Here is a 25,151-nt window from a genome sequence, read left to right on the forward strand (position 1 = left end):
GATATTCCTTTCGCTAAGTGTACAAGGGGCCCCAAGTACACAAGTGGAGAAAGCCAACAACTCCGGTACTTCTCCACTCTTACTGACTCACTCTCTACACTAGAACTAGCTAGAGAGCTAAGATATGAATGGAGCTCTTCTCTTCTTGTCACATTGTGTCTCTCTTGTGTTGTGTGTGTTGAGAGGGGGGTTGCCCCTCTATTTATACAAGGCTTGAGGCGGTACTGGAGGCTATTCTTGGCGTGAAGCTCAGTCTGCACCACCTCTACATGCCCTCATGCCACCGCCAGACGAAGGGGCGGCAAAGAGGCACCAGCAGGGGGTCGGCCACCCCCAGGGGTCATCCGCCCCCTAACCTGGCCCACTCACCACCGCCTTTGCATGGTGGGCTATGGACTGGTCCTAGGCTGCTCCTTGGTTGGTATTTCGTCCGGATGACCTGAGTTGATGGGTGTTTCTATTTATTCTTTTGCGCAAATCAGTGTTGGAAAGCGCCTTTTTGTGTATTCTCCCATGTATTTGTACTTGTGGCCTACAAAATAATAATCTCCAAATACATGTGGAACTTTGTCAATAGTAAATGCATATGTGTTTAAGTTTGTTAATTTCTCCTTTTTTATTTCTTAATTGGTGGTCGGATTTGATTGTTAAGGACCGCCAACACCATTGAGTGCCAATGGTTGACTTCAAATGTCTAGTGACACATGACGCATATCTATGCATCGGACGCTACATTGTTGGGTTTGATGCCCCTTTTGTGTCCGATGCTCGCGCAGTGAGCCCAATGAGTTGGCCAATGGCTACTTGAGCCTTGGGGGCTCTATAAAAAGGGGTTGGCTGGCTCTTGCTAACTCTCTTGGCTCTCTAACTTGTTGATACACCTTTTGAGCATACTCCCACACCTCCCACTCATGTAGTTCATGTGTTGATCATCATTTGTGAGATTGGGAGTGATCCTAGTTGCATTTGCTTAGAGTTTGAGCATCTAGTGGCACTAGTGATCGTGTGAGCTGCAGGAACTCTTGTTACTCTTGGTGGTTGCCGCTACCTAGATGGCTTGGAGACTTGTGTACCCTCATCTTGTATTGGTTCTTACAGCGCCCAAGTGTTGGGCTAGGCATGTGATGACTATTAGCACGTGAGCCACAAAGTGAGTGCGTCATCATAACGTGGACTAAGTTGTCGACAAGCAACCGAACCACAGGATAAATATTGTGTCTCATTATCTCATTGGATTTCTTATTGGACACTTGCCCGGTTCGGTAAAGGCTCCCTCACTTGTGCATTACTTTCACATATCTTGTGTAGAGCTTGTTAGTTCTTGCCTAGTGTAACTAATTGACTAGTTGAGTAGTTTAGTTGTAATTAGTTGTAACTAGTTTTCTAGCAAGCTCACTATTTATAGTTGTAGTGACATAGCTCTTGTTGTGTGATATAAAGACCATAGCATCTAGCATTTGGTAGGTGGCTTGCAACACTTTGTAGAGCTAGAGCAAAATTGCATTATAGCCTTATTGTTGTCTAACCAATTGCTCTAGTGATTTGTAGATTTTTAATTAGGTTGTTCACTCCCTCTAGCCATTTATGACCTTTTCAGATGTGTCCTAAAGAGAAGAAAAACCCTGATACGAATCTAGCTCGGGTTGTGCTAGACACTCCACTTAGTTGCCTCACCAAAGGATGCGTTCGCGATACCTAATAATTTTTAGATTGAGATAATGTAGACAATCTATTATAAGGGCACAGAGTTTATACTACCTAAGCAGGTAATAAGGGTGGGCCATATAGAAATTGACATTAGTTCTTAAATTTTGTACACAATATGAATAGAGGTAGTAAGCTAGGGCCCATAAAAATAAAAAAATCAGCCCAACAACCGCTCCATCTTTCTTTTGGACTTTCCATTTCCTGTCCTGATTTTCCATCATCGAGCTAGAGCCACTGCCTGCCCTCCCATTAATCTAGAGTCATCGCCCATCAAGCCCGATGGATCAAATCCCCTCCTACTGGGCCTCATGACGGACGTCTTCGTTCCTTCCCTCTCCCTCTCTCCCGTCACAAGACTTTGGTGAGCTCGCCGGCTATGAGACGTCCAGGAAAGGTACATCTATGCGTGCTAACTCAAGGTCACCCGACATGGACACCATCTGTGACATGAGTCTCTCTCCTAAGAAGGACGGAGGATGAGAAGAAGATTGAGAAAGATTTTTTACTCTTTCTTGCCCGATAATAGTATAGCACTATTAATGCCACTAACGATGATCCTCTGTTCCGGTTTACAATGTATCTGTCGGTGTTTTGGACCGGGGGGTCCTCAACCAACCGGTGAATTTGAACTGCGTGCCCCTAATCCCGGATGGTGATGCAAAGAGACACAAGGTTTATACTGGTTCAGGCGATCGATGCCCTACGTCCAGTCTGAGAGATCGATCTTGTATTCCTTGCACCGAAGTGCTTGTAGTAGGGGGTTACAAGCTGGGTGAGAGAGGGAGCTAGTCCCAGGTCTCGGCGAGGCGTCGTGTGGGCTGCCTGAGTCGTTGCTCTCAGGCGGCTGGGATGTGCCTGTGTGTGTATTACAAGGTGTTCTTCTCCTCCTTTCTAAGTGGCCCAAGTCCTCTCCTTTTATAGTTGAAGGGAGGACAAGGACAATACATGTAGCGACTATGCGGTGTCGTGCCAATAGGAGTGGTGTGTCCGAGCCCTGTGGCCTGTTCCTGTGGCGACGTGGTCGTCGGGGTGGTCCGTCCTCGGAGCACTGGAGCGACGTGCTGGTCGCATCCGACCCTGTGCGTTATGGGAGCTTCTGGGTTGCCTCGGGGCAAGCGCGGCGGCCAGGACACGGATCGTTGTGGATTGGCGGCGCGTGAGGCCGAGGCTGCACCGCAGTGGGGGTCTCGGCGGGCACGAATCCCGGGATAGCCGAGACCTTGGTGTATAGTGCCGAGGCCTCGAGAGGGCGGCTGATCTGGCGCGCTGGCTTGGAGGCGGTGGTGACCCGGGCCAAGTAGTCCGCGCGATGTTATTTTCGAGGCGGGGATCGTGGGGCACAGTGCAGTGTGGGCGCTGATCGTGGGCACAGCATCAGAACACAGTGGTCGGTAATCCCCACCGTGCCCTGTCCCAGCCGACATGGTGTTGATGTGACCTCAGGTCCCGTCGGCCATTCTGTGGTGTCGAGCCATCGTCCGGCTGAGATTGCGGGAGTGGTTGAAGTATTAATGAGACATGACGCGCTATCGGGAGGGTCGGCCGAGGCGGGGGGCGACGGGCCGTGGACGAACCGGCCTCGAGCGATACAGAGAATGAGGCCTCACGCGAGACAGAGAATGCACCCCCCGCCGAGGCCTTCCGTGGAGAGCCTCGCGCGAGGCGGAGATTGCGTTCCCTGCCGAGGCCTTCCATGGAGAGCCTCACGCGAGGCGGAGATTGCGTCAGGACGCCGAGACCTCCTACGCGAGGCTCGAGGCGAGGCGGAGGGCCTGGTGGGCTCGGTCGTGGTGGGTGAGGGGCCCACGGCTTACCTTCTAGCTTTGTTTTTCGATGGGACTTAAGCGACCCCTTTGATGTTCGAACGGGGTACCCCGTTCTAAGGTACCCGATAGTAGCCCCCGAGCCTCCGGGGGAGTGCGTGCACTCTCCCTGAGGGTTTGCCGAGGCTTGGTTTATACCCGCTCCCGTAGGAATTGGGTTCTATTTCTTGAGGTTCCGATGGGTGTGCGCGAGCGCACCCGCCGGGTGTAGCCCCCGAGGCCCTGGAGGAGTGGAGTTACTCCTCCAGGGGCTTTTTTCATTTTCGTGTTTGAGTGAGTAGTTCTTATCGCATTTGCCGAGCCCATAAGCACAAGTTCGGGTTGCCGGGGTCTCGGCGAGGCTGCAGGAAAAAGCCCTCTAGCCTCCGCACAGAGCGAGAGGTCCATCAGGGGTCCCCCTGACTTTGGGTACGACCCTCACGCTTCCTTTTCACTTGGAAGGAGGGGTGGAATGTGCCAGGCTACCCTCAATGGGCACGAGCCTGGGCACTTCCGGTGAGCTGTTATCGGGTGAGTCCGAGTGGAGGCCCGTACCCCATTCGCTAGGGGATGGCTAGTGGTCCAGAGACGCACTCCAAGAGTACCAGAGGGTTTCTCTAGTGGGTGCCGAGGCCGTTCGCTGGGCCTCAGTGGCTCGGTGCCTCCCTATGGTGGGATCCCATTCGGAGACTTCCCTGCCGGTCTCGGACATGACTTAGGATGCCCCGAGCGATTGCTCGCTCGGGCCTCGGCCATTCGTAGGCTCGCCCTGAAGTCATCCCTGACTCTGTTGCCCTGAGGCGGCTGTCAAAACCTCTTGGAGGCCCAGCCTTCGAACCTCTGGACCGTAATGGGCTCGGTGCCCTTTATCGTGTTTGTAATGAAACCTCTAGCGTAGTCTTGGACTGTTTGTCTTTGTCTTGGGTGCAAGAGGAGCCCTCGAGCCTCCGCCTGGAGCAAGAGGGTGGTCGGGGGTCCCCTAACTTTTTCATCCAATCCTCACATATCCTTTTCGTTCGGACGGAGGGTTTGTTTGCCGAGCCCATTCTGGTCTCGGCAAGGTTGCAGGGAGAGCCCCTAGCCTCTGCGTGGAGCGAGAGGGCCGTCGGGAGTTCCCCTGGCTTTTTATACGCCCCTCGCGCATGAGGGTTTGTTTGCCGAGGCCCCTTTGGGTGCGAGCCCGGGTCGTGGGGTCTCGGCGTATTTGCAGGAAGAGCCCCCTAGCCTCTGCACAGGGTGAGAGGACCATCAGGAGCTCCCTTGTCTTTTTGTACGACCCTCACGCTTCCTTTTCGCTCGGAAGGAGGGTTTGTTTTGCCGAGCCCCTTTTAGTGCGAGCCGGGGTCGCTGGGTTTCGGCAAGGCTGCAGGAAAAAGCCCTCTAGCCTCCGCACAGAGCGAGAGGTCCATCAGGGGTCCCCCTGACTTTGGGTACGACCCTCACGCTTCCTTTTCACTTGGAAGGAGGGGTGGAATGTGCCAGGCTACCCTCAATGGGCACGAGCCTGGGCACTTCCGGTGAGCTGTTATCGGGTGAGTCCGAGTGGAGGCCCGTACCCCATTCGCTAGGGGATGGCTAGTGGTCCAGAGACGCACTCCAAGAGTACCAGAGGGTTTCTCTAGTGGGTGCCGAGGCCGTTCGCTGGGCCTCAGTGGCTCGGTGCCTCCCTATGGTGGGATCCCATTCGGAGACTTCCCTGCCGGTCTCGGACATGACTTAGGATGCCCCGAGCGATTGCTCGCTCGGGCCTCGGCCATTCGTAGGCTCGCCCTGAAGTCATCCCTGACTCTGTTGCCCTGAGGCGGCTGTCAAAACCTCTTGGAGGCCCAGCCTTCGAACCTCTGGACCGTAATGGGCTCGGTGCCCTTTATCGTGTTTGTAATGAAACCTCTAGCGTAGTCTTGGACTGTTTGTCTTTGTCTTGGGTGCAAGAGGAGCCCTCGAGCCTCCGCCTGGAGCAAGAGGGTGGTCGGGGGTCCCCTAACTTTTTCATCCAATCCTCACATATCCTTTTCGTTCGGACGGAGGGTTTGTTTGCCGAGCCCATTCTGGTCTCGGCAAGGTTGCAGGGAGAGCCCCTAGCCTCTGCGTGGAGCGAGAGGGCCGTCGGGAGTTCCCCTGGCTTTTTATACGCCCCTCGCGCATGAGGGTTTGTTTGCCGAGGCCCCTTTGGGTGCGAGCCCGGGTCGTGGGGTCTCGGCGTATTTGCAGGAAGAGCCCCCTAGCCTCTGCACAGGGTGAGAGGACCATCAGGAGCTCCCTTGTCTTTTTGTACGACCCTCACGCTTCCTTTTCGCTCGGAAGGAGGGTTTGTTTTGCCGAGCCCCTTTTAGTGCGAGCCGGGGTCGCTGGGTTTCGGCAAGGTTGCAGGAAGAGCCCCTTAGCCTCTGCATAGAGCGAGAAGGCCGTTGGGGGTTCCCCTGACTTTTTGTGCGACCCTCACGCTTCCTTTTCGCTCGGAAGGAGGGGTGGAATGTGCCTCGCTACCCTCGATGGGTACGAGCAGTGGCACTTCCGGTGAGCTGTTATCGGGTAGTCCGAGTGGAGGCCCGAACCCCGTTCGCTAGGGGATGGCTAGTGGTCCAGAGACACACTCCAAGAGTACCAGAGGATTTCTCTAGTGGGTGCCGAGGCCGTTCACTGGGCCTCGGTGGCTCGGTGCCTCCCTACGGTGGGATCCCATTCGGAGACTTTCCTGCCGGTCTCGGACATGACTTTGGGCGTCCTAAGCGTTTCGCTTGCTTAGGCCTCGGCCCCGTATAGGCTCGCCCGCGGTCGTCCCTAACTCTGTTATCCTAGGACGGCTATAGAAACCCTTTGGGGCCCAGCCTTCGAACCCCTGGATCGTAATAGGCTCAGAGCCTAGTTCCTTCATACGAAAGGAATAGGTCGCGGGGAATATCTTCCCTATTGGCTCGGCAACGGGTGGCACGCCTTTTGAGGCGGTTTCATGGGGAGGCAAAACGACGCCTGCTGCCGTAGTGGCCGAGCGTGACTTGGTGGATGGGACGTAACTGTCCTCGCATTTAATGCAGGAGACGTGGGCGCGTGGGCCGGTGAAATCGGCTCGTGGTTAACTGCGCCGGATTGGGGGAAAACCTCCCCGATTTCGTCGCCCATTCGTTTCACCTCCTCCCTGCATAAATACCCGAAGGATCTCGTCCCTCCTCGCCTTACCTTGCCTATATTAGCACTGCCTCCGTCGAGCCGTCGCTAGAGCATCAGGTGCCGAGAAGAAGGGGAGAAGAGCGAGCCTAGGGAGAAAGCGAGAAAAAAGCGAGAGCGTGGGAGAGAGAAAAACTCACCACCGCACCCGATTCCTCCATCGCACCCATTGCCGGCGACATCGTCGTTGTCGAGGCGGACCCCTAGGATTCGTCGGACGTCACCGAGGAGATGCTTCAGTCGCTTGTCGACGGTGGACTCCTTTGCCCGGTGACAGACCCCACCAGGCCGGAGTGGATTGCTCCGTACGGCAAGCCAGAGCCGAGGCCTCGCGATGGCTACGTCGTAAGCTTCGTCTCCTTTCACGAGCGCGGCCTCGGTGTCCCGATAGACCGGTTCATGCGGGCGCTCCCGTACTACTACGGCGTGGAGCTCCACAACTTCAATCCCAACTCTATCGCTCAGGCGGCTATCTTTGTTGCCGTCTGCGAGGGGTATTTGGGGATTGCTCCCCATTGGGAGTTGTGGCTCCACCTATTTCGGGCAGGGCACACTACCAAGCCGACGGGCACGTCGGGTAAGAGGAAGGCGACGAGGGCCAGCGGCTGCACTCTCCAAGTGCGCCTGGACCGCCTGCACCTCTACATCCTAGCCCAACTCGCGTCCTCCAATCGCCGGTGGTACACGAGTTGGTTCTACCTTCGCAATGATGACGGAGGACTTCCCCCCTACACTGGGCGGATGGTGGAGAGTTGCCCGGAGAGATGGAAGTACAGCGTCCCGAAGGACGACCAGCCCAGGCTACAGCCGCTTCTGGAGGGGCTGGCGAGGCTGCGGGGCCACGGTCTTACCGCGGCTGTAGTCGTGGCCGCCTTCCACCGCCGGAGGGTGCTGCCGCTGATGGCTCGGCGGTGGTGGCTGTTCGAGATGAAGCCGGGTGAGCCCATTGAGGGCACCCGCATGTCCTCCTCCACCCTTTCCGACGAGGAAATTCTTCGTCGGGTGGGGGAGACGGTAGAGGCGAAGCTGAGGGGCGGCAACTTGACCCCTATCGCTATGCGACCGTCGCGGGGGTTCCTCTCGCTGGTAAGTCATGTGCCACTGTAGCCTCCGAGCCTCCCAGTCTCCCCTTACCCCTTGTTCCCTTATGCGTGTCTACTATTCCTATAGGGGATGAGAGACGTGCGTTCCTCTCCGCCGTCCGTCCCCGAGGACGCGAGGCGGCGGGCGATCAACCGCGCACACGCCGACGCGCAGAAAAAGCGGAAAGACGCCAAGGCGGCGAAGCGCACCGGATCCTCGCGCGCGAAGAGCTGGATAAGCGCTGCCGTCAACAACGGAAGGATGGTCTCCCGTTGGAGGAATCCCCGTCGACGTCACTATCGACGGAGGCCTCGGACGGGGATGACGGGGGCGAGGTGGGGCGAGGTCCCCTGGACCACCTTCCTGACGTAGTGGAGGTGGCGCCCGGGGCGTCGGTAGGCAGCCCGGCACCCCCGGGAGGAGGAGGAGAAGCAGACCCGGGGCCGGCGGTTGCCCGCTCTGGGGCCAAGGCCGACACGCCCGAGGCGCGGGCGTTGGGCAAACGCGCCGTCAGCCCGGTGGGCTCGGCGGCCGTAGTGGAGCAAGTGGCGGTGGAGACGACGCCACCGCCCCCGCAAAGGACCGAAGGGGCGCCGGGGTCCATTGAGGACCGACCGGCGCCGATGGACATGGAGGCGACGCCTCTGCCGCCGCCTCTGCCGTTGCGGACGAGGTTTGCCGTGGCAAAGCAGTTGCCGCCCCATTCAAGGTAAGAGTATTTTTGGCAGGGTCATAGTGCCTTCCGTTTGCCTTTTGGTCTCGCGCTGACCCTGTCGGTTATTTTTCCTTAGTCGGAAGCGGCCTGCGGACGAGCTTCCCTTGGTGCCCCTTAAGGCGCTCAAGGCGAGCCCCGGCTCCTCCGCCCACTGGGTGGCGGAGGCACAAGCCGCTATCCAACACGGCGCGGCGTCGGCGAGGGTCGAGCCGAAGGAGCCGGCCGCCCAAGGAGGGGCTGCCGAGGCGGCCCCTACACAGACGAGGGAGGGAGTGCCTCCGCCTCGTGAGGGCGAGGCTCATGAGTCAGATGCGGCTGGCGTGCCCTTGGTTGCCGAGGCCCCCGGGGTCTCCGGGGCTGAGACGACGGAGGCCAGGGCGTCCAAGACCGCCGAGACCGCAGTGGCTGTGGTCGGTGTTTCTACGTCCTCCGAGGCCACGATGGCGGAGGCCGGAGCCCCCGAGACCACCAAGGCCATTGTGATGGCAGCGAGGCCGTCTGTCCAAGAGGCGGAGATGAAGGCGGCGGAGGCCTCGGTGGCGCCCTCGGCCTAGGGGCCGCCGTTGTTGCGAGAGGGCGCCCGGGAGACGGAGGTCTATCCGATCTCCTCCGACGATACTTCTCGGGCGCTAGAGGTGGTCGACGTCGAGGATGCCGGTGCCGTGGAACAGCCGGCGTAGATTTTGGAGGAGGGAAGCTCGGCCCTCGTGCGGGTGCAATCCGAGTCTCGCGGGTGGGATCACCCACGGGTACTGTGGCCGAGCCGGGACGACCCTGAGGGGGAGCCTCTGTTCACCCTCGAGGACGCAGCCGAGGGCGGGCGCTGGGGCACCTTCGAGCAATACCGCTAGCTGGCGGAGCGATCACTATGGACGGCCCTGTCCGTGGTGGCCGATGACCTGCCCAGAGTCACCCAGGTTCGCGTTTTCCCTTCTCGCGCGACGTTGTCCTTTTCTGGTTTTGTTACAATCAATGACCCCTATTCTGCTTCCCCAGGAGCTCGAGACCCGGTCCCTTGGGAAGTCGATCTTTCTCCGGCGGGAGAGTGGCGTCTGGGACCAGCTTCAGTGGTAGAAGGGCCTTCTCGCCGGCGCCAACGAGCTCCTGTCAGCGCGGAGTGTAGAGGTAGAGGACCTCCGCCTTCGTTGTGCCGACGCGAAGGTCGAGGCGGCCACGGCCCAGACGTAGCTCGCCCCCCTGGCGGCGTGGGTCAAGGAGTTGGAGGAGGAGCTCACCCGCGCGGTCAGCGATCGGGATGCCTTCAGGGGCCGAGCCACTGAAGCTACGGCCTCGGCCTCGGCTCTCGCGGGGCAGCTAGGGGTAGAACAGAGGGCGCACCAGCTGACGAAAGGTGCCTTGGATGAGGCCCTTGCTGCAGCTGAGGCCTCGCGAACCGAGGCTATGGTTTGGAGGGGGACGATCGAGGGTGAGTCCTAGTCCCCTCATTTCGTTTTCTTTTCCTTATGTTCGCTCCCTAACTCCCTTGTGTGACGCAGAGCTGGGGAGTGAAGCTTCTAGGGTGGCCGAGGCTTCTCGGGTCGAGGCCCAGCGCTTGAAGGAGGAGGCCGAGGCTTCCAGGGCCGAGGCCCTGCGCTGGAAGGAGAAAGCCGAGGCCTGTCAGGTCGAGACCCGACACTGGGAGCTGAAGGCCAAGGGTGAGTTCCGTGGGCTTCCTCTCCTGATGTAGGTTGTTTTTTTTTCTCGCTCAACCTTACTCCGTTCTCCATGATGCAGAGTCAGAGGCGGAGGTTACTCGGGCAGCCGAGGCTTCCAGCGCGGTGCAGACGGTGCTCGATAACAAGATCGGGGAGCATGAGGCGCTGAAACACGCTGCCCTTTCTGCCTGCGAGGCCTTGGAGGTTGAAGGGGTTCAGTCAGGTAGCTCCCTGGGGAGCCGTTTGATCGCGCTGAGCAACCAGATGCGCGAGCGGCTCCGAGGAGCGCTGCACACGGGTGTCAAGCGCGCGCTGGCCATCATCTCTTCTCACTACGTCGGCGTCGACCTCCCGGCCATCAGTGATGGGTATGTCCTGCCCGATGATGATGAGGAGGCTGACTCGGTGGTCACGAAGCTGATGGAGGTGGCGGAAGGCCCTGGCACGGCGCTGGCGACGCTCTTCGAAGAAGACGTGGTTCCTCCCCTACCATCTGCCGATGCTGAAGGCCTTGAGCCTTGATCTGGGCCCCGGGGGCTATGTAAAAATAGAGTAGGGGTTAGTTTTGTATCGTAACGCTTGTGGCCGTCGAGGCCTTTATTTTTGAAGTATTTGTGTTTCTTAGTTGTTTTTCTCATGTTTCCGAGCCTCTGCCCTCTGTTGCTTCTGATCAGATTTCACTTTGCAAAACACCCCCTCGGGGCCTAAGCCGTCCCTTGGGCGAGAGGTAGTGAGGGAGTGCCGTAGCCCGGAGGCGTAGGCCGTCTCGCGACTCTACCGGCCTCTTGCTTAGGAAGCAGACCTTGGTCCGAGGGGTTTTTACAACCGATTCGTCAGAGCATGCTAGAGTCTTGGCGTAGGAATTTTTGCGAAAAACGACTGAAGAATGGTGCGTGGGACCTAGGGGAGTCCCCCATCTAGCCCCCAAGGGAGGCTTGGTTCTGTTGAGGCAGAACCGAGCCTCCCTTGTCGTGTCACTGTATTGCCGAGACCTACGTTGGGCTCGGGGGGTTTCTCGAGATATTAGACCAACTAAAGAACGCTTTTTAATTGTATTTCGAGAAACGACATATACAATGCTTGGAAATTTAGGGATAAAAGCGACGTAGCTGTTCTATGTTCCAAGCGTTGGTGAAGACTTCACCCTTCTCGTTGGCCAGCTTGTAGGTCCCGGGCTTCAGTACTTGGGTGATGATGTACGGTCCTTCCCATGGCGGGGTCAACTTGTGGCGGCCCTTGTTGCTCTGTGCTAGCCTTAACACCAGGTCGCCCACCTTCAGGTCTCGGCTTCGGACGCGTCGGGCCTGATAACGCCATAGGCTCTGCTGGTACTTGGCTGAGTGTAGTAGCGCGACGTCTCGGGCTTCCTCCAGTTGATCGAGGGCGTCCTCTCGAGTGGTGCGGTTACTTTGTTTGTTATAGGCTTGTAGCCTCGGGGAACCATATTCCAAGTCAGTGGGGAGGATGGCCTCGGCCCCATAGACCAGGAAGAAAGGCGAGAACCCCGTGGCTCGGCTTGGAGTGTTCCTCAGGCTCCAGATGACCGATGGGAGTTTGGTGAGCCATTTCTTGCCAAACTTTTTCAACCGGTTGTGAATCCTTGGCTTGAGGCCTTGTAGGATCATGCCGTTGGCACGCTCTACTTGGCCGTTGGTCCTTGGGTGTCCTATGGCCGACCAGGCCACACGGATGTGGTGGTCGTCGCAAAACGTCAAGAACTTTTTGCCAGTGAACTGTGTCCCGTTGTCGGTGATGATGGTGTTGGGGACTCCAAATCTGTGGATAATGTCAGTGAAGAATAGCACTGCCTGCTCAGATTTGATTCGATTGATCGGACGAGCCTCGATCCATTTGGAGAACTTGTTGATTGATACCAGTAGATGGGTGTAGCCCCCGGGGGCCTTTTGCAGAGGCCCGACCATGTCGAGCCCCCACACGGCGAACGACCATGTGATGGGGATGGTTTGCAGGGCCAGGGCCGGGAGATGTGTCTGCCGAGCATAGTACTGGCATCCTTCACAGGAGCGTACTAGCTTGGTAGCGTCGGCGACTGCCGTCGACCAGTAGAACCCTTGGCGGAAAGCGTTCCCCACGAGCGTCCGAGGCGCCGCATGGTGCCCGCAAGTGCCTGCGTGCAAGTCCCAAAGCAGGGCTCGGCCCGCCTCGGCAGTGACACATCGTTGGAGGACACCTGAGGGACTTCGTCTGTACAATTCGTCATTGTAGAGGATGTAGGTCTTGGCTCGGCGCGCGAGCCATCGTGCTTCGGTCCTGTCGCCCGGAAGCTCTCCCCGATCAAGCCAATCGAGGAACGGGATTCGCCAATCCATGTCCTGATCAGTCTGCGGAGGCTCAGTGTTGACTTCCATGACCTCGGGCTCGGTCGAGGGGGTCTTGGCAGCAGAAGGGTCATCGAGCTTTGCCATGGGTCCCACAGGTGGGCCCTCCTCTGTCGTCGAGGTGTAGTCAATGGAAGGTTTGTGGAGGTCTCTGGCGAAGACGTTCGGGGGGACCGGGGCCCATGCCGAGGCCATCTTTGCTAGCTCGTCGGCGGCCTCATTGTGCTTCCGCGCGACGTGGTTTAGTTCGAGGCCGTCGAACTTGTCTTCTAGGCGACGTACTAGTTTGCAGTAAGCCTCCATTTTGGGGTCGAGGCAATTTGACTCCTTCATCACTTGGTCCACGACGAGCTGCGAGTCGCCTCGGACATCGAGACGCCGTGCCCCAAGTTCGATGGCGACTTGCAAGCCGTTGATGAGGGCCTCGTACTCGGCCACATTGTTGGAGGCGGCGAAGTGGAGCCGCACCATGTAGCGCGTATGTACACCGAGCGGCGAGATGAAGAGCAGACCCACGCCTGCCTCGGTTTTCATTAGGGATCCATCGAAGTACAGGGTCCAGCACTCCGTCTGAATTTGAGCAGGTGGTAGTTGGGTGTCTGTCCACTCAGCCATGAAATTGGCCAAGACCTGAGACTTGATCGCTTTTCAAGGCGCAAAAGTCAAGGTTTCCCCCATGAGCTCGATGGCCCACTTGGCTATCCTGCCCGAGGCCTCCCGGTTATGAACTATCTCCCCCAGGGGGAAAGATAATACTACGGTCACTGGGTGAGACTCGAAGTAGTGACGCAATTTGCGCCGGGCCAGGACCACGGCGTAGACTAGCTTCTGGATGTGGGGGTAGCGTGCTTTAGTCTCAGAGAGCACCTCGCTGATGAAATAAACAGGTCGTTGGGTGGGCAGAGCATGCCCCTCTTCCTGCCTCTCCATGACCACGGCAGTGCTGACCACTTGGGTCGTTGCGGCGACATAGAGTAAGAGGGCTTCATCCCTGGTCGGGGGTACCAGGACGGGAGGATTCATGAGCAGCGCTTTGAGTCTGTTGAGGGCTTCTTCGGCCTCGGGGGTCCAAGAAAAACGCTCGGATTTTCTCAAGAGTCGGTATAGAGGTAAACCTTTTTCGCCAAGGCGCGAGATGAACCAGCTTAGGGCCGCAAGGCATCCCATGACCCTCTGTACTCCCTTGAGGTTTCTGATTGGTCCCATGCTGGTTATGGCCGAGACCTTCTCTAGGTTGGCCTCAATGCCGCGTTCTGAGACTATGAACCCCAAGAGCATGCCTCGGGGGACCCCGAACACACACTTCTCGGGGTTGAGCTTGATGCCTTTCTCTCTAAGGCATTTGAAGGTTATCTTTAAGTCGTCGACGAGATCCTTGGCTTTTCTGGTCTTGACCATGATGTTGTCTACGTAGGCCTTGACAGTCCGCCCAATGTTATCGCCAAAGACCTGGGTCATGCACCGCTGGTACGTGGCACCTGCGTTTCTGAGGCCGAAAGGCATAGTCACGTAGCAGTACATGCCGAATGGTGTGATGAAAGAAGTCGCGAGTTGGTCTGACTCTTTCATCTTGATTTGATGGTAACCAGAATACGCATCAAGGAAAGACAGGGTCTCGCACCCTGCAGTGGAATCAACGATTTGATCGATTCGGGGCAATGGAAAGGGGACCTTTGGATAGGCCTTGTTCAAACCGGTGTAGTCTACGCACATCCTCCATTTCCCATTTTTCTTCTTGACTAGCACGGGGTTGGGCAACCACTCTAGGTGGGACACTTCTTTGATGAATCCGGCCGCCAAGAGTTTCTGTACCTCCTCACCGATGGCCCTACGCTTTTCCTCGTCAAAGTGGCGTAGGCGTTGCCTCGCCGGTCTAGATCCGGCCCGGATGTCCAGGGCATGCTCGGCAACCTCCTTCGGTATGCCCGGCATGTCCGAGGGACTCCATGCGAATAAGTCGGCGTTCGCACGGAGAAAGTCGACGAGCACAGCTTCCTATTTGATGTCGAGGGTGGCGCTGACCCTCAGCGCTCGGTCATCGGGGCAGGCGGGGTCGATCGGGACGAGTTTGATGGCCTCTGCGGGCTCGAACGCCCCTGCGTGATGCTTGGAGTCAGGCGCCTCGCCACTGAGTTGGTTGAGGTGGGCGATGAGGGTCTCGGCCTCCGCAAGAGCCTCGGCGTACTCGATGCACTCGACGTCGCAGTCGTATGCATGCTCATACGTGGACTCAATCATGATGATACCGCTAGGGCCTGGCATCTTGAGCTTGAGGTAGGTATAGTTGGGGACTGCCATGAACTTGGCGTAGCACGGCCGCCCTAGGATGGCGTGGTAGGCTCCCCCGAACCCGACTACTTCAAAGGTAAGGACTTCTTTGCGATAGTTGGAGGGAGTACCGAAGCAGACGGGAAGGTCGATGCGCCCGAGGGGTCGTGTGCGCTTCCTTGGCACGATGCCGTGGAAGGGTGCGACGTCGCCTCAGAGCTTCGACCGGTCGATCTCCTAGAGCTCTAGGGTGTTGACGTAGAGGATATTGAGGCCGCTGCCTCCGTCCATCAACACCTTGGAGAGTCGGGTGTTGCCGATGATTGGGTCGACGACCAGTGGGTACTGTCCGGGGTTCGGAACATGGTCAGGGTGGTCGTCTCAATCGAAGGTGATCGCCTCCCGAGACTAGTCGAGGTACTAGGGGGTGGCCACCTTGATCGAGAAGACTTCTCGGCATTCCCTCTTGCGCTGCCGCGCCGTAAGGCACGCCGAGGGTCCACCGAAGATCATGAAGGCGTTGCGTACCTCGGGGAACCCGTCGTCCTTGTCCTCATCCCGGTCGCCGGTGCCCTTCTGCTTGGCATCGTCGTCGGGGAGCCTAAGCCTGGCGTAGTAACGTCGCAGCATGGAGCAATCCTCGAGGGTGGGCTTGACCAGGCCTTGGTGGTAAGGGCAGGGTTTCTTAAGCATGTCGTCGAAAGGCCTAGGGCCTTTGGGGCCTCGGGGATTCTTGCGTTCTGCGGCCGCGACCAGATCGGCCTCCAGGACCTCCTGCTTCCCCAGGCGCCCCTTTTTCTTTCTCTTGGGGAGGTGGGAGGCTGAGGCCTCGGGGGCCTCATCCCTCCGCTTACCCTTGGTGCCGCTGTTGGGGAAGATGGCTCCGACAGCCTCCTCACCCGAGGCGAAGTTGGTAGCGATGTCGAGGAGCGCGGCAGCGGAGCGCGGCACGTTCCGACCTAACTCTCGAACCAAGTCTCGGCAAGTGGTACCGGAGAGGAAAGCCTGGACGATCTCCGAGTCACCGACGCTGGGCAACTCGGTGCACTGCTTGGAGAAGCGCCGAATGAAGTCTTGGAGAGACTCGTCCGGCTTCTAGCGACAGCTCTTAAGATCCCAGGAGTTCCCAGGGCGCACGTATGTGCCCTGAAAGTTCCCGACGAAGATCCTAACCAAGTCGCGCCAGTCGTGGATTTGTGAGGGAGGAAGGTGTTCGAGCTAGGCTCGCGCCGAATCCGACAAGAGCAAGGGGAGGTTGCGGATGATGAGCAGATCATCGTCCGCGCCGCCTAGCTGACAAGCCAGGCGGTAATCGGCGAGCCAGAGCTCAGGGTTGGTCTTGCCGCTGTACCTCGCGAGATTGGCTGGTTGTCGAAATCGGGCGGGGAAAAGAGCGTTGCGGATGGCTCTACTGAAGACCCGAGGGCCAGGTGGTTCGGGAGAGGGACTGCGGTCTTCCTCACTATCATAACGGCCGCCCTAATGTGGATGGTAGCCTCGGGTGGGCCCCTCACTATCGTGGCGCCGTCGTCGGCCGACCGCCTCGTGGTCACCCTGCGCCTCGCGTCGGTTATCGAGGCGGTCGTGGACCGGGGGAACCCTGTGGGTTATCGGTGCTCGAGCGGGCTCGGGACGAACCGAGGCTTCCCTATCCTGCTGAGGCGGGGCTACGGGCAAGTTCGAGGCGCCCCCGTGCCGTCGGGAGGCGGAACTTTCGGCCTGCTGTACCGCGGCGGTCTCTAGGAGATCCCGGAGCTCGCCGCAGACCCGCCGCCCCTCCGTGGTAGAAGGCTCGGGCATTGTGTGGACCAGCATTGCCGCGGCCGCGATGTTCTGGCTGGCGCGATTGAAGACTGGGGGTTGCTCGCTCCCTTCGTCGTCGTGGATGCGATGATGCACATCGCGGGCCCTCCGTCGGGCTCCTCCGCCTTCACCGCGACCTCGCTGTTCCTGTTCGAGAGAGTCTTGAAGCTGCTGTAGAAGAAGTCGATCTTGTTCAACCTTGGCCTGGAGCTCACGGAGCTGTTCCAGGTCCGGGCGTTGAGGTCGCGCAAGAGCGGGGTTCTCGTTCTGTGCCGCCGGTAGGACAATGCGCGGAGGTGTGGCGGCGCCTATACCTGGGCAAAGCGGGGAACGGCTACCCGCCCCCTCGTTTTCCTTGCCTGCCCTCGGCATCCCGAGCCCGACGTGGAAACACTCGCGAGCGGGGTCGTAGGTGCCCTCGTTGTCGGAGTCGGAGTAGCCGAAGCAGTAGTCGCTTGCGGCCAGGAAACGACGCATAGCCCCAGGGTCATGGAGTCCAGAGAAATCCACTCCAGGCCACGCCTAGTCCTCCTCCGAGGAGTCGGCGTGGGCGCCCAGGTCGAGAGTGAAGCGCTGGCGGCGTTCTGAGGGATCCTTATGAGCGGCGGCGTAAGCGTAAGCATAAGAGGTGGTGGCATTTCTCAACCCAAAGGGGTATGAGGATGGTGCCGTCGCCGGACTTTGCTTCGCCGGAATTAGCTCCTCAGGGAGTGGTGGAGCGGAGTTTGATGACTGGGCATCGCCGTGTGTCACCGGCGATTTTCCCTTGTCCAAGCTCAAGCTAAACAGGTCCCCAGCCAGGGACCCTGTGCCAACAGCTGGTCGTAGGATATCGGCGGGGAGCGGCGTGCCGTCTCGGATTCGCGTAGCGTCGGGGTGGTCTTGCTCGCGTCGTGCCTGGCGAGCGCGGCGAGACCGGCCGCCCGGGCGCCGCCTGCGCCTGGGCTGCCGGTGCATGACCTCGTCGTCGGTTGGTGGGGCCTGAGGAGTTAGGAGTACCATGTCGTACTCTTGCCCCAGAGACATGAACTCTAGGCTCCCAAACCACACCACCATGCCGAGACGCAATGGTCGTACGGGGTCTGCCATCCAGGATTTGCTGGGATGACGAAACTGACACGTAGAGGCCCCTACCTAGCGAGCCAACTGTCAGTGTTTCGGACCGGGGGGGGGGTCCTCAATCAACCGGTGAATTTGAACTGCGTGCCCCTAATCCCGGATGGTGATGCAAAGAGACACAAGGTTTATACTGGTTCAGGCGATCGATGCCCTACGTCCAGTCTGAGAGATCGATCTTGTATTCCTTGCACCGAAGTGCTTGTAGTAGGGGGTTACAAGCTGGGTGAGAGAGGGAGCTAGTCCCAGGTCTCGGCGAGGCGTCGTGTGGGCTGCCTGAGTCGTTGCTCTCAGGCGGCTGGGATGTGCCTGTGTGTGTATTACAAGGTGTTCTTCTCCTCCTTTCTAAGTGGCCCAAGTCCTCTCCTTTTATAGTTGAAGGGAGGACAAGGACAGTACATGTAGCGACTATGCGGCGTCGTGCCAACAGGAGTGGTGTGTCCGAGCCCTGTGGCCTGTTCCTGTGGCGACGTGGTCGTTGGGGTGGTCCGTCCTCGGAGCACTAGATCAACGTGCTGGTCGCGTCCGACCCTATGCGTTATGGGAGCTTCTGGGCTGCCTCGGGGCAAGCGCGGCGGCCAGGACGCGGATCGCTGTGGATTGGCGGCGCGTGAGGCCGAGGCTCGGTCAGTGCCGAGGTTGCACCGCAGTGGGGGTCTCGGCGGGCACGAATCCCAGGATAGCCGAGACCTTGGTGTATAGTGCCGAGGCCTCGAGAGGGCGGCTGATCTGGCGCGCTGGCTTGGAGGCGGTGGTGACCCGGGCCAAGTAGTCCGCGCGATGTTATTTTCGAGGCGGGGATCACGGGGCACAGTGCAGTGTGGGCGCTGATCGTGGGCACAGCGTCAGAACACAGTGGTCGGTAATCCCCGCCGTGCCCTGTCCCAGCCGACATGGTGTTGATGTGACCTCAGGTCCCGTCGGCCATTCTGTGGTGTCGAGCCATCGTCCGGCTGAGATTGCGGGAGTGGTTGAAGTATTAATGAGACATGACGCGCTGTCGGGAGGGTCGGCCGAGACGGGGGGGGGGGGGGGGGCGACGGGCCGCGGACGAACCGGCCTCGAGCGATACGGAGAATGAGGCCTCGCGCGAGACGGAGAATGCACCCCCTGCCGAGGCCTTCCGTGGAGAGCCTCGCGCGAGGCGGAGATTGCGTTCCCTGCCGAGGCCTTCCGTGGAGAGCCTCGTGCGAGGCGGAGATTGCGTCAGGACGCCGAGACCTCCTGCACGAGGCTCGAGGCGAGGCGGAGGGTCTGGTGGGCTCGGTCGTGGCGGGTGAGGGGCTCACGGCTTACCTTCTAGCTTTGTTTTTCGATGAGACTTAAGCGACCCCTTTGATGTTCGAACGGGATACCCCATTCTAAGGTTATCCTACCACCAATAGGTTTTTTTTTTTACAATTACCACCAATAGGGACTTATTATACCCTTTCTTATCTCTGCTTCTCTTACCTTCAAGGCTTCAATCAACTGACCAAACAGTTCTAGGTGAGTATAGGCGTGCGTCCACGGCCAGAGGATTCAACCAAACACATCACACCCTGACCAGCGGGGCCCGCACCACCATTGCATCGGCACGCGCTCTCGGGCCCGCACGACGGCACGAGCAGACGAAGAGCCGCTTTTCCCATCCCACTTCTCCGCGCCGCCTCCAGATCGAGCGCGCTAGGGTTCCTTCATCTGCCCCTCGCCCGCCGCCGCCGCAGCCGCCGATGGCCCAGCGCTGGCTCCCGAGGGCGCGGCGGGACCCAGACCTGGACGAAGATGGTTCCCCGCCTTCCCGGCAGCCGCGCCCCGGCGCCGGCGACGACGACGAGGACGACGACGAGCTGGGGAACGAGGACCTCAGCTTGGAGATCCTCGCGCGCGCGCAGCGGAAGCGGCGCGGGGCGTCCGGCGGCGGGGCGCCCGGGTTCGCCGACCTGCTCTCGGTGTCCTCCGGCGACGAGGAGGTCGACGAGGACGCCGTGGTGGAGCTCGCTGAGGCGGATGAGCCCCGGAGGAAGCAGAAGAATAAGAAGGAGCGCCGGAAGCAGAGTAAGAAGCATCGGAAGGAGGCGACCGAGGCTGCTGCGGCGGTGGCTGCCGTAGAGGAGGAAGAGAAGGAGGTAAGCTTGAGGCTTGAGCATTCCCCTCCCCCCTAGCTCTTACTCCTTTGGTATGGGTGCTGTGTTCAATTCAACAGGGAAGGTTCAGTGCTTATAGCTAAGCAATCCCTGCCTAGTGCCTACTCCCCCTCTAGTTTGGGTGTTGTGTTCAATTCAACAGTGAAATTCGTGGTTCGATGCTTATAGCTAAGTAATCCCATATAGAATCGAGTGATTGTACTGCCTAGTGCCTACTCCCCCTCTATTGTGAGCTTAGGGGAAGCTTCTCAATTTAGCTGATTAGGAGTGCAAAGTAGCATCTTTGCTCGTCCTGCTGTTGCTGGCCAGAATTAGCTGATTTCATTTGAAATTGAAGATTATCTGAAGACTGATATCCCGAGTGCCTTCTTTTTTCTGGGGATTAAGTTAAAAACCTTTTGAGCTCAGTGTTCCTTCCTTGGGAACAAAATGCTAGGTTTATCTCCTTTAGAGGCAGTAATGAGTGGATTTATTCTTTCTGGCTTCAGCTTGGTAGCACCCAGGAGGGGCCAATTGGGACAGCAGAATCTGTGCTAACTGGAGATGGGGCTGATGTCCCTGCACCTGACAATATGGTTCTGCGGAAGCTCCTTGTAAGTGACATGTGAATTTATTGTGTTTGTGCTGCTAATGTAAGCTTACCATCGTGTTGCGGTGTTGCCTTTACTTGTGACCAGCGCATACCAAGATACTTTGATCCTGGGGAAACTTTGTTGGCGACTTGCTTTAATTGTAGCGAGGAAGGACATGTAGCTGCAAACTGCCCAATGGAAAAGCGGAAGAAGCCTTGCTTTGTTTGTGGGTTGTTCGGGCACAATGCAAAGCAGTGCACGCAGGTTGGTCACCCTATCTCCGAGGGATTATCACTCGGTGACTTGGGTATGTCCATTCATGCCCTTGACTAGCTCAATCTATTTTGTTTTTGTTGTTTGAGCGTAATGTTTCTGTGTAGGATGATAATTCAACTCTTTTAATTTTAACATGTTTCACCTTGTTTAGGTTTCAATTTCGCAATCTTGCAAATGTACTTTGCCCATGCTGTGATGTCTTCAAGAAATATATCTTAAGCTTGTTACTTGGAACAGTCTTACAATATCTGCATTGAATTGTTAAGAACACGCTTATTTCTAGCAGAAAAGGAAATATATCTTGAACTTTGTTACTTCAAACATTTTTAGAAAATATTCCTTCTGTTTAGCATGTATGTATTTCTCTCTATGAATGCATGTATTTCTAGACAGAAAGGAAGTTCATTAATCATTACTGATTTGGTGTACCAAGTGCACAGGATGTGATATCTTAGCACAACGCATATGTTTCCTTCAAATTACATCTACTGTTAACTTTGGTTAAACAGCTCCTCTTTTGATTCCTGTACTTTATACTTTTTAGCTCTCTTCACTAAGTTCACTTTTCCTATTCTCATGCTTATTCACCCCATTTGAGCAGTAGCATTATCTTTATCTTTATGATTTATAATTTCAAATATTTTTTGATATATTCCTTTCCATATTCATGCCTGCCTTTGTATTCAAAAGTAAAGAATGATCAAGTTTTCTTTTGTTTGTTTGAATCTTCTGTGTTATTCATCTGTTTTGGTACTATTATCTGTATATATTCCTCTTGTAATGATTTTTGTGATGGTTCTTGTCGGTGTTTAGCATTCTCAAGAATAAACAAACCATTATTTCACAGGGTCAAGATTGTTTCATCTGCAAAAAAGGAGGCCATATGGCGAAAGACTGCCCTGATAAGCACAAGAGAAATGATCATCAATTCACATTATGTTTAAGATGTGGAGAAACAGGTCATGATATGTTTGGATGTACCAATGATTACCCACCAGATGATATCGAGGTAGTGCTTCTTTGCCTTGTTTAAGCTAATTTGTTATCTTGTTTCCATAATGGGATTTTTTTGTTTGTTGGCATTTATTTTCCTCTAGTGTTGGTCTGAAGAAAAGCCTATACAGGAATTAAATATGAGCTAGATTTTTTATTTTTGGATGCAAATTGTTGTGGGCTAGGTGACTAGGCTGTAAATGTTTGATGTTTCTGTAGGTAAACTGGGTAAATTTTATGCTGTGCCTTCCCTTCCATAACAGGACCCCTGAAACTTGCTTGTGCAATGTTTTGAATCTACAACATGTATTACAGGATAAGATAGGTGCCCTCTATTTGTGCAGTGCAATAGTGTCCGAGCTGCAAGGTTAGAGTCACAAAGTCAGATTGTGTAGAAGAGCTTACCCCTTAATAATTTTATTTTTGATTATGCAGCAAATAAGATGCTACGTGTGTAATCAGAAGGGCCATCTATGTTGTTCCGACTTCTCTGACAATTGTCCGAAACAAATTAGCTGTTATAATTGTGCTCAATCTGGTCATTCTGGTCTGGTAAGTTTTAATGCTTATTATTGAAGTCATCTAGTTTCTACTGTTGCCACATGTTGCTTCTCATGGCAGGTGATTAACATTGGACCTTCTATTATAGGGATGTGCCAAGCAACGTAGGGAAACTAGTGCTGTCACAACTCCAACCTTATGCTACAAATGTGGTGAGGAAGGTCACTTCGCACGTGGCTGCACAAAGAATGCCAAGGTTGTTATAAGCATCCCACAAATTATTTTCCAATAACAGTAGTTACCTGTATTTAAGTTTCTGTTTTTTTTCCTTCTGCAGTCCGATCAGTCGAAAGGCAAGTCATCATCACACAGTCGGAGGAAGGAAAAATGGAAAAAGGATCCCAGTGCTAGATCAGCTCCTCATGATGCCCGTAAAACAAGCCAAAGGAAAAGCCCCCATTTTGAGGAAAGAATGGACACACCTCGTCATAAATCCAAATCGAGAGGTTGGTGGACTGGTGGTGATGATCTACCATTCAAGAAGTACAAATCCAATGGATGGGGTTCCGCATCTACTCCCAAGAAGTCTTACACAAATCACCAATTCTTGTCTGGTGATGACTATTTCACTCCCCAGTCTTCACGAAGGCACAACCATGGTAGTACCACGTCACCGAACTCGAATTATCCACCCAGCACTAAGAAACATGGTTTCTCATCATCAAGATTCGCCGCCAGCAATACCCATGTCCGGTTCGGAAGAAGTTAGCTGGATGCACGTGCCTGATTTTGTGGTTTGTTTAGCCATAGATAACCATTATCTCCTGGGGATGAACTCTAACTATTGGGTTCATGCCCTTTGACAGTTTTGTCTGAGATTAAGTATATATGTAATCCGGTTCAAACTATTTTTTTCTTTACTGTGAGCAAGCTCCCATGGTATGGGGTTGCCCTCCAGATAATGCCTTTGCAGAAACGGCAACTGAAGCCTGTAACTACATGAACAAACAATGAAATGCTAAACTATGCGGACGCTCGTGTCGGTCGCCGCCCGCTGCACCTCTGGCCTGCACGCAGCCTCGCTAGCCTTTGCCCGAGCTGCCGGCCCGCGTGAAGCCTAGCTTGTTCTTGCCCGCGTCACCGGCCAGCGCACAGTCTAGCTCGCGCGACTCCCGCGTAGGCGCAGCCAGCCATCTCGCCCTCCTGTTCTGATCTAGCAGCCGCCCCCTCCCCTTTGTAGTGCTCTCGCGTCTTCCCCGTCGCTGTTGACCCCAGGCTGCATCCGGCGCATCTCTGGGGAGGCCCCTCTCCGGCAAGGTCGCCTCTGATGGCTCGGCAATCTCCGGGTGCTCTCATCCAACTCGAGCAGGACCCTCCTCTTGCAGAGCTGGTCAAAGAGGGACTTCTCCCTGGGTAAGTGCTTCGAAGCTGAGGTCATGCACAAGTTTTCCTCCTTGGTGCATCATCCTTCTTCCTCCCTGGATGGCTCCTTCTTCCTTCTCGTGGTCTTCAGAAGGTTTCTTTTTCGTCTCACTGAAGATTCAGTTGCTTTGGCTTTGCACTGCTGTCTAGGAGGCGCTCCCGCTGGTTTTCATGTCAATTACCAAAGTGACCGCCACTTCCGTTTTTCCGTCGCCTCCAAGCATGTTGGTCTGCTAATTCGATCTCTCAAAAGAATCACGACTGCTCATTTTGACGTCTATTTCCACTTGTGGCGAGACGGAGGTGATAATTGAGAACTTGAGAAGAAGCCTTGGGAGAAAGAAGAGAAAGCTAGTTGGACAACGGTGCTTAGTCCTAAAAATAAGCGCAAATTGATTTCTAAGAATATTTCTATATGCAGTAAGCTCATTCAAGATTCCCCAGCTCGTAAATCTCGTCCTACTGAGATTGGCCCAGTCATCAAGATTGGCAAGTTCTTTTGTCCTATCACTATTTCTTCCAGCAGTGATTTGGTTTTCTCCACAGCTGCCTCTGGTCTTGGAAGGGATTCTGAGCACATGCCATCTCCCAAAACCTCTCAGACGTCTTCTGGTGTTCTTGGTGTTCACAATGTCAATGGTGACCTTAATGTTCATAATGTTCAAAGTGCTCCTGTTGGTACTAGCAAGAGTGCTAGCTCCTCAGCGCCAAGTACAGAGGGCACTTCGAACCAAGGCATCTTTCAAAATCCCAAAAAAGATCTTCACATCAACAACCCTCCAGATCAAGCCGCCAGCATTTATCAAGCTGGCAACATTGAGCAGGCCGCCAACTTTCAGCCAGCTGAAATGATTAATGACGGGTCTCATCCCCAAGCCAGCAAGAAGCCGTCCCAGGAGTTAATTGAGCTGCCTCCTAACCGAGGTGACCTTCTCAGCTCCACTCTCAATCGCCTTCATCGTGTTTGCTTCAGATGTTTGGGTACAGATCACTTCATCAAAGACTGTACGAGTGCCTTTAGATGCTTGTATTGCTATAATTATGGCCATCGAGCCAAGTATTGTGTCAAACGGCGTCTGGACCTTCGGCGTAAATGGGCTCCAAAGCCCAGTAAGCTTCCTCTGGGAAAAAAATCCCTCGCTTCAAACGAAGAGATGACAGCAGCATCTAATACTGCCAATGCCATTGAGTGGGCGCCTAACCCCAATGCTTTTAATGACCCTTTAGTACTCAATACTGTCCAAGGCTTCCTCACGTGTTGCATCTCTCAACTGCACTCTTCACTTCCTTTCAATCCTGTTCCTGACAGTGAATTTGCAGCTCTGTCGTCGGTGATTGCTGACTCTAAACACTTCCATATGGGGGAAGGACAGAGCACTAAAATCATTGTTGGAGATCAGCCTGTTGAGGAACAGAATGTCATTCTTCAAAATGGCCACTGCAAAATTGGTTCTCAGGGCAACAACTTACAAGTGGTGTGTGTTTCCCTAGCTGTTGTCTACCAGGGTTTAGAGAGAGGACATCACCAATTTCCTGCTTGAAGGTTTAAGGTAGAGGATGAGCAATCAGATTAACATCCAAGGTTCAAGGCTCCTGGGCAGCTTGACT

The 25,151-nt window shown here is 55.8% G+C and overlaps 1 protein-coding gene across 1 annotated transcript; it reads left to right on the top strand.

The window, feature by feature from the left end:
* Window positions 1-19,247: 19,247 nt before the first annotated feature.
* LOC136485258 (protein AIR1-like) lies at window positions 19,248-23,029 on the top strand. The gene is made up of 7 exons (XM_066482175.1): window positions 19,248-19,761; window positions 20,268-20,372; window positions 20,457-20,615; window positions 21,475-21,636; window positions 22,056-22,172; window positions 22,270-22,377; window positions 22,459-23,029. The coding sequence occupies exons 1-7, from the start codon at window positions 19,366-19,368 to the stop codon at window positions 22,888-22,890; spliced, it is 1,479 nt and encodes a 492-aa protein (XP_066338272.1). The 5' UTR covers window positions 19,248-19,365; the 3' UTR covers window positions 22,891-23,029.
* Window positions 23,030-25,151: the final 2,122 nt, after the last annotated feature.

This window comes from Miscanthus floridulus, chromosome 10 (assembly GCF_019320115.1).
Source record: "Miscanthus floridulus cultivar M001 chromosome 10, ASM1932011v1, whole genome shotgun sequence".
Classification (NCBI taxonomy): Eukaryota; Viridiplantae; Streptophyta; class Magnoliopsida; order Poales; family Poaceae; genus Miscanthus; species Miscanthus floridulus.